The sequence below is a fragment of the Pterocles gutturalis genome, unplaced genomic scaffold, assembly GCF_000699245.1.
Source record: "Pterocles gutturalis isolate BGI_N339 unplaced genomic scaffold, ASM69924v1 scaffold36328, whole genome shotgun sequence".
Classification (NCBI taxonomy): domain Eukaryota; kingdom Metazoa; phylum Chordata; class Aves; order Pterocliformes; family Pteroclidae; genus Pterocles; species Pterocles gutturalis.
In genome coordinates, this window is record NW_010121698.1 from 50,185 (window position 1) to 59,074 (window position 8,890).

The following is an 8,890-nucleotide window of genomic DNA, read 5'->3' on the forward strand; positions in this document are numbered from 1 at the left end:
CCCACAGCCCCTTATGTAGCCTGGGTGGCTATACCCCACATCTTTACAGTCTGGATTCCCCTTGGGCAGCTTGGACCAGGCTCATTGTGTCCTCTTTCATCCTGCTAGTGTTCGGCTGTCCCCTGTGCAAGCTCTCACTGTTCCCAGTACAGGGGGACACTGAAAGTTACTTGAAAGTTGTCTGGGGAGCACAGCTGTATCCTCTGTATTTTTCTGCTCTCACTCTCTCTTTAATCTTCCCTTAAAGACAATTAGCAGAAAGTACAATTAAGCCTTGTGTGAGCTTAAGGCATACTGGACCAGTCCTGCAGCTGTGTTGTAGACCTTTAGTCCATGTACCCCAAGCCACACAACTTCCCTACTGCAAAGTTGAGACCCTCAGCAGATCTGCAGACCCTCAACAACTTCATGTCTGAGATGAGAGCGAGTGAGATGGAGAGCTTGGGTGTTCCTGGTGTGCCTGTCAGCCCTCAGACTGACACCAAAATCAGCCCATGTGAAGGCTGTTGGTCCATCTCTGCTAGCGTAGCTGGAGCAGGAGAGGACATTTCTAGTCTGGGAAGAGTTTTGTGTAGCTGCAGGCAGCAGGTTTCCTCCCCACGCAGCCACAGGCAGTGGTGGTGGGCTAGTGCTTCCAGGGACTCCGTCCAGCAGGGACATGCTGGCCACAGCTCTCCTGTCCCTATCATGACCTGGGCTCTGGTTGAGCCCTTTGACCCAGCTGGTTGCTGCACGTTATTTTTCTGATGTAGTTGCCTTGATTTTTGGATTTTGTGCTTTCTTGGTGTGGCTTCAGGGATGCAGCAGTGGGAGAGGAGTGTGATTTGTCAGCAACTTCCAGTGATGAATTCAGCAAGAAGCTGAATATTTCATCCATTTAGCAAATGAATAGAGGGAGCAACAAGAAGCTCTTTTACCAATGCGTTTGTTCTGAAACCTCATCCTCGTGTGTTCCTTGTGGGTGACCTTTGGGACGTGGAAACGTCATTTGTGGAGGTGGCTGTCTGCATTTCCAAAGCTTTCTGAGCTCTCCCAGGAATAGAAATTATCCTTCTACCATAATTTTAGATCTTCTATGTTTGCCTTTTTTTTCCCCCAGTTGGTAGGACATTTTGCAAGAAAATGGGATTTTCGCCGCTTGTTATGCGGCATGTCATGTCATCTGCTCCTGCTAATTTTTCTCTCAGTCATAATCCTCTCCACAGTTGCTTGTGATTTCAGGTGAGCAATGAGCAGCAGGAGCTGATGAATTCTTAAGCAACTGTGAGTCTTGGCGGGGGGAGCGTCATGCAACTGTTCCTAATAATAAAACACCAAGTCAGACAGCTGCAGAAGAGATGGGCCGTCTGCAGAGCTTGTTCCATGGTGGCGTTACGGAAGCCATTCAAAATGTCCCCCCAAATCTGCCAGTGTCCCCAGCGCAGTGGTGGATGCACAACCTCACCTCATGTATCATTGCCTGCGCCATGAGAGCAGGGAGAGGTGTTGGAAGAGATGCCAAGCAGTGTTTGGGTGCACAGCAATGAGAGAAATCACCATAAACCATGCAGATTTTAGGAGAAATGAGTGGCAGGGTTGTAACAGCCTCTGTTTGGAGCCATCATATTGCAGCAATGGTGTATTGGAAATGCTTCCACGAGATAAGGTTTGTGGAGGTGGGGATTTAGGTACTGATGGTGGCTGCTGTGGGTTGAACGCGGTAGGAGTTCCTTTAGTATTCCTGGAGGGCATCCCCACCAGGAGCAGGGAGAAAGGCGTGACTTGAAGGCAGGGAGCAGGAGTTTAGCTGGGGCGAGGGGAAGACCAGTAGAAGAAAATGCCCTGAAGCCCGATGCTATCAGGTTCTCTCCCCGCATCAGAACCATCCTGTGAATTTCTGGGCTCCTCTGGCTCAGCTATGCCCTTGCATTTGTCCTTGCCTTGCAGAACACGTCCCAACAGCCTGTGCTCGGGTGGATGCCCTGCGCTCCCACGGCTATCCCAGAGAAGCTCTCCGACTAACTGTTGCCATAATCAACACCCTGCGACTGCAGCAGCAAAGGCAGCTGGAAATATATAAGCATCAGAAGAAAGGTATGAGTAGAGCAATGTCCCAGCTGTATCAGACAAACTGATGCATCTGATTGCTTGAGCTGAACTGCGTTGGTACCCACCTGGTAAGGACAGAGAGGTGCCCAAGGACAAGTGCTGTCTGGGGACTGCTGGAGTAGAGCTGTTCATGTCTGTCTGCCTGTAAGGACTTCACAGGCGATGGTGGGTGATGCCTGCATTAAAGAAGAGCAGCTTGTCTGCAGAGCTGCAGTAACTGGCTGCATGTGCTACCTCCACCTTGCATTTGCTGAATAAATTGTACCAGGAGACAAGACCAGTGTTTCTCCTTTTGCAATTGCAGGTGGCAGAGAGCTGGGGTCAGTTGCTGCACTGCTCCTGGGCCTTGCTAGCTCAGCCAGCTTGAGATCCTCAGAAGCTGGAGCTTTTAAGACTCACTGGGAGTCTTTGTCATCTCCAGAGAGATTTCTCCTTGTGTTTGCAAAACATTCAGGCTCACATTGCAAATGAGTCTGTAAGCTGCAGGCCTGACTCTGTAGACCCCATCTTGGGACTCTGCAGCCCCTTCTGTCTTCCTGGAACTGAAAGCAAGCCACTGCATCTTATGTGGCCTTAGGGCATCTTTTTTTGTTGGGTGCCTGCTCCCTCCAATGTCTATGGCAGTGTGCAGGGTGGCTGCTCTGAGCCGCTCCTTGCCCTCGCAAGCTGCTGTGCCCAAGTTGGCCCTGGAGGTCCCCGTGCCCCAGGGTTGTCGGGTAAGAAAAAGCCTCTGGTCTCAGAGGCCTCTCTGGATGCAGAATCTGTCTTTAAATTCCTCACTGTTATTTTCTTTCTGTTCCGTTTTTTGCAGAGCTGCTGCAGCGAGGAGCAACAACCATCACCAACTTGGAGGGCTGGGTTGGCCACCCTCTGAACCCCATTGGCTGCCTCTTCCTCACTCTGACCGAAGCTTGTAGATTAGAAGAGGAAAACTGCCTTGAAATTTCAGGTACCGAGCGCTCCTCCTGGCTCCGTTCACGGTGGCTCCAGCTGAACCAAGCCCGGCGGGCAGACCCTGGGTGCAGGTCTGGGGCGTGGGACTCCTGGGCTCCGAATCTCCCCTCTCTCCACCTTTGCAGGAGCAGCCAGGACAGCGCTGCAGCGCAGAGACGGGGAATTAGTGCCCTAAGTTTTCCCAGTGAAGTTTCCCAACCCAGTTTTTCTGGTTTGCAGACAAAGCAGAGGAGGAGAGGGGCTCAGCAGAGCTGGGCCGAGGCATGCTAGCCTGCAGAAAGGCTCTGGAGTCACCCATGCACTGTGTTGCACAGGTCTCGGGTCTCCTGCATCTCCTGGTGAGAGCAGGAAGGAGGGTGAAGCCCACATCTCCTGCATGGAGCTTTTATCCATCATCTCTGGGTAACTGAAGGCAGGCAGCAAGGGGAGCATGGGTCTGGCTTCTGAAGTTGAGAGGTTTTTCTCTCTGCTGTGGTTCAGCCACCTAGGAAGGCTCTTCTAAACCGCTGCATCTCTCTCCCTTCTTCTAGACGCCGGGGACTCCAAACCCCCCGTGTATCAACATGTGCCCGTCGCAACCAGCAGCCAAGACAGCGGCGAGTCCTACCTGTCTCTGGCCTTAGAGGTGGCCCTGATGGGCATGGGTCAGCAGAGGGTGATGCCTGAGGGTCTGTATGCCCAGGACAAGGTGTGCCGCAACGAGGAGCAGATCATCGCCCGGCTGCAGGACCTGGAGCTGGACCCGGTGCTGGTGCAGACCCTGCGGAAGCAGTGCATCTTGCTGCTGGAAGGTGGGGGCTTGGTCCACCTAGCTGTCTCCTGTGCCTCAGCTGAGTGCTGGTAACATCGCTGGGGTGCCCTTTCAAAGGTTTATGCTTGGCTGAGGCCATCCTGGCTCCTTCCTCTGTGGGTGTGGTGCTGAGTCTGTAGGATGGCTGCTCTGCCCCCTCATCTGGCAAAGCAAGGGTTTGCTGCCATCCCTGGAGCAAGATCACCTCAGAGGTGTTACAGACAAGGGTGCTAAGCACGTGGCCTCAGTTTCTGAGGTATTTTGACCTGAAAGGGTTTTTAGAAAAGGAAAGAGCAGCCCTTTGCTCTGGGTGCAACTTGAGCAATGCACCAGGTTGCTGCTGAGCAGGTCCTCAAAGCTGTAAAGTGGTGCAAACCCCTGACACAGATCCTGCTGTGCTAATAATTATGGCTGATGAGCTCCGCTTCTGCCTAGGTGGTCCCTTCAGCGGCCTGGGAGAAGTCATCCACCGTGAGAGCGTCCCCATGCACACCTTTGCCAAATACCTGTTCTCTGCCCTGCTGCCCCACGATGCAGACCTGGCGTACAAGCTGGCTTTGCGGGCCATGAGGTTGGTGCATGTTTTATTCCTTCTCTGTCCCCCGTTTTGCCTCCCTCCTCTGCTTCCCCAGGAAGCTGGGATGCTTTGCAACCCTAGAGGAGAGGCAGGCTTGGAGCATGCTGTCCCTGGGATCATCCTGTACAGTGCGTAGGGCTGCCCAGGCACCAAGCAGCAGTGCTGAGAGACTCCTGCTCTCTGTTTGGGTGATTCCTAGTTTTCAAGCCCCATCCGTAGGGATGTGCATGGGCCTGATAATGTCTGCTGGTCCAGCCCCTCGCCCCAGGCTGGACCGCCACCTGCCTGTCCTGGTGACAGGCGTCCTCCGCTGGAGCAGGTCCCAGGCATGCGCAGTGCTGTCATCTGCCTTCTGTCTGCCAGCCCTGGGGTACCTCGCAGCCCAAGCCACCCCATCTCGCTCCCCGGTCCATGACATACCTCAGACATCAGTCCATGCACTGCAGTTTTTTGGCAGGGCTGGATGGGTCTTGAAAAGACTGGAATTTCCCAGATGAGTCAATGCTTGAAGGACCGTCAACCCCAGAGTGTCCCAGTATCCTCTCCCTCTGACACCATGAAAAGTCCCAGCCCAGAGCATCATCCTTCTGGTGGCATTTCCTCAATGAAATGGGCCATCTCTCCCCAACGCTGGGGGAAATTTTGAAATCCCCCTGTCCTGGGAAGAGCTGCTCAGGAGGAGAGGCAGATCTAAAAGAGCAGCCAAAGGCTTGTGCAGTGCGTGGGGACACCATGCCCCACAAGACCAAAAACCTCCAGCCACCGAGCAGGAACAGGACTGAGTGCCCTGGGGGTGTACATTGCTCCCTTGCCATCTGTTAGTGCCTGTCCCCTGCTCCCAGCTGGGACCCTTTGTGTTGAGGTTTCTCTGATCCAGGCTGGGAAGGCTGGGTTTCTGCTGCCCTGTGGGTACCCCAAGCCTGCGAGCGAGGAGAGCAGAGATGGTTGGATGCTCTTCAAGTCCAAGGGGACAGTTTCACTCCTGCATGCCTCAGCTGGCCACTGAGTTACTGACACCAGCACCAGCTCTGGGGTTTAAGAGCTGACATGGTTTTGTCACCATGGCTGGTGACATGAGACTCCTGCTCCCCTTCCTTAGGCTTCCTTCTCCCTTGCGTTTTCCAGGCTTTTGGATATCCCAGCACAAGCAGGTAACCCAACCCGGCTGCAGAGGCCCTAGGGAAGTATCCTGCTGCTTCTGATCATAACCAGGTGTTTTAAGAACCAGATGATAAAGCCAGGAGTTCTGCTGGGTGCTCTGACATGAAAGGGACGGGGAGGGAGGAGGGATTTTTGTCTTTTTTTTCTTTTTTCTTTTTTCTTTTTTTTTTTTTGAGGCTTGTGCTTTTCCTTACAAGTTTATAAATCACTTCACGGATCATTCTCCTCCTTTCAAGTTGGTCTCGGATTGATCCCTGTGCCCATATGTTGAGCACACAGCCTCGGAAGCCCCGACACGTGCATGGCAGCAGGATGCTTTCAAAGGCAGCACTGCGGGCAGCTCCTGCCTGGCCTCGCCAGTACCTCGGGGAGAGGGGGCGAAGCTGGGGCTGGGCTAGGGTCTGATGTTGCCTCCTCCCATTTGCCCTTCAGGTTGCCTGTCCTGGAGACCACGGCACCGTCCAGCGATGTGACTCACCCCCACCACCTGGTCTCGGTGGTCCCCAGCAGATACCCGCGCTGGTTCACCCTGGGGCACCTGGAGTCGCAGCAGTGCGAGCTGGCCTCCACCATGCTCACAGCAGCCAAAGGTTGGTGGGGGCACAGCTCTGGGATGGGAGTGATGGGATGATGCTGCACAAGAGCATTGAAGCGATTTTCCTGGAGACAAGAGGGAGCTCCTGCTCCCTCAAGCACTGGCAGAGACTGGCTGGTGCCCCACTGGGAGCCTGCTCGAGTCTGGGATCTCTGAGGCCCTTGTCCCAAAGGGCCCCAAGGCTCGTGGTCCAGCAGGGTGGGACAGGAGGTTCCCAGGAGATGCAGGCAACCCTGCAGGGATGCCAGCCACAGTGCTGCAGATCCTGGGTAGTGCCCTGGGGTGATGCCGGACCATGCCAGCCCTGCAGCTTGGTCAGCTGCCAGACCAGCTAGCCCTGCCAGACGTGTCGTGGGTTCATGCCATGGTTTAGTTTTAAGCTGCTTATCCTTTTGCCTCTGCTTTATCTCTTCCTGCCCTATGGTAATGATCTTGCACAGGCTGTAGGAGGGAGAAGAGGGCTGCAGATGGGGACAGCTGTGCTGGGTGGGACACTGGGGTTGCGCTGTGAGGGGCTCGTAAAACACCTTCTTGCTGGTCTCTCGGGCCTCTTCGTTTCCTGCCCAGGCGCAGTGATGAAGGCAAGCACAGGCTTTTCATTAAACATCCATGTCCAGAAACCAACCCCACTGGGACAGCGAGTGCCTTGTGCCCTGTGAGGGCTGGAGAGCCAGGCAGTCAGTGCTGCCTGTGGCTGTCCCCCACAGTTTGCAGCAGCCTCCAGCCCCTGGCACTGCCAGCCTGAGGGGAAGGTGCTGCTTCCCCTGCAAGGCAGAAGGTAAATGAGCCGTCAGAGAGCTCCAGCCTCACTGCCTTGGCAGCCTCTTCTCTCCTTCCAGCACTCTTCTTCGCTGCTTTTCCAGGGCTGATGGTCTCCTGCCCCTGCCTTGCAGAGCCCTGATGGAGAGCTGGTACCTGCCTTATCCTTAGTTTCTTCTCCCAGCTGTTGGTGGGGATAAGGTTTTTATGCTGGGGGTGTAGCCCATTGGATTACATTTGGTTTTCCCACCATCCCCTTCCCTGGATGTTCCCCCACCACAGCATGTCCCAGTGTGATCCTGTGTCCTCACAGCCTCTCACCCGCGCCCCCATGACCCCTTTTAGGGAGGCTTGGATTTTGGTGGCAGTGCAAGTGGCTGCTCTGGGTGGCAGGCGATATCTTTAGCTATTTATTAGTCACCCATGATGTCTGTGCGTGCCCAGGTGCAGCGCTGGGTTTTTCACACTGCTGTGTGTTATTTGGTTTTCTTTACATGAGGTTCATCTGCTCAGTATACAACTGGGAGTAGAAACACGAGACTGGAGCAAAGCAGAGGGACCTGGTGTGGCATGTTGGCTTCTCTGGTCTGCACTCACACCAAAGGTCCCTTTCCCCACCCTGTATCCCACAAGGACTGACAGGAGGTGCCAGGGATTTTCAGAGTGAGATGTGGGATCATGATATTAAAACACCTTGATGGGTCTCTCTTCCAAGATCCTGCCCCATCTCCCAGTGCCATCCTGTATCTTTCTAGCCCCTGTGGCCTCCTGCAGCAGGAGTCCCACAGCATCACTGGGTGTTGTTCCAGGAACCCCCTTCTTTGAGGGTATCCCACCCTGTCTCAGTCATGAGAACTCAGGGGTATCCAGGACTGAGCCTCTGCAGCGAGTCCAGGTGACCCTGGCCCAGCCTTTGCTATCCTTGAGGTGGGAAGGGACTTACTGGGCAAGACAGTATGTGTGCAGCAAGCAGCCTTTCCTCTTCTTTTTAATGTTTCTAAATGAAGACTGACCTTTCCGCAGCCATTCAGCACTGCGTGTGTACCCAAACCCTCCCTTTGTTGGGAAAAGGCTTCTTTACAGCTGTCAAACTTGAGCCTGGGGTAAAACATCCAGGTGCCTGGAGATGTCTGCTAATGCTCCAGGACGTGTCTGGGATCACTCGGGGCTGTTTGTCCTCTCTGTGAGAGGATGGTCTGGAGCAAGGATGGGTGCTGTAGGATGTGTCACCCCTGAGGAGAATGCCCCATTTTGCTGTTGGACTGCAGGGCCTGACCCAGCATCCCTGTGCATCCCTCTGTGTGTGCGTCCAAAGGGGCTGACCATGCTGAAGGGGCTGTTCACCACCCAGTGCAGGCAGGGGATGGGGCTCAGGGGCAAGGTGGGGGGAGGCCAAGCCATCTGACTGTCCTTTCCTGCAACCAGGTGACATGCTGCGCCTGCGCACAGTGCTGGAGGCCATCCAGAAGAACATCCACTCCTCCTCTTTGATCTTCAAGCTGGCCCAAGATGCGTTCAAGATTGCCACGCCAAAAAACTCGGCCCCGACGCTGCTCAATGTGGCGCTGGAGCTGGGGCTCCAGGTATGGATGGCGTGGGGGGATGCCAGCGGCCCTTCTGCTCCTCATGCTGCAGTATGACAGTCTTCCACCAAGCAGATGGTCCCCATGGAAGGAGTAAATTCATCCCTGCATGGCTCTGAGCAGCAGAGTTCAGCCCTGGGAGGTTGCTGTGCCCGCTGAGGTTTGGGTGGAGGCGAGGCAGCACTGGGGAGCCTCATGGGGAGCTGGTAGCCAGCTGGGCCATGGGGGTTTTTGGGGAGTGCTATGGTGCTGGGTGGCCTTGATGGAGCTGCGTGGGGCAGCCGGTCACCCCAGGTTTGCCTTGCAGGTGATGCGCATGACCCTGTCCACCCTCAACTGGCGGCGGCGGGAGGTGGGGAGGTGGCTGGGGGCGGGGGGCACTG

The 8,890-nt window shown here is 55.0% G+C and overlaps 1 protein-coding gene across 1 annotated transcript in view; it reads left to right on the top strand.

Annotated features, from left to right (window-relative positions):
* Positions 1-8,890, top strand: part of ZSWIM5 (zinc finger, SWIM-type containing 5) — a 29,829-nt gene that overhangs the window by 19,245 nt on the left and 1,694 nt on the right. The window contains 7 exon segments of the mRNA XM_010077331.1: positions 1,925-2,073; positions 2,900-3,037; positions 3,573-3,833; positions 4,268-4,403; positions 6,003-6,160; positions 8,350-8,507; positions 8,815-8,877. Of these exon segments, the coding sequence (XP_010075633.1) occupies positions 1,925-2,073; positions 2,900-3,037; positions 3,573-3,833; positions 4,268-4,403; positions 6,003-6,160; positions 8,350-8,507; positions 8,815-8,877 (1,063 nt within the window).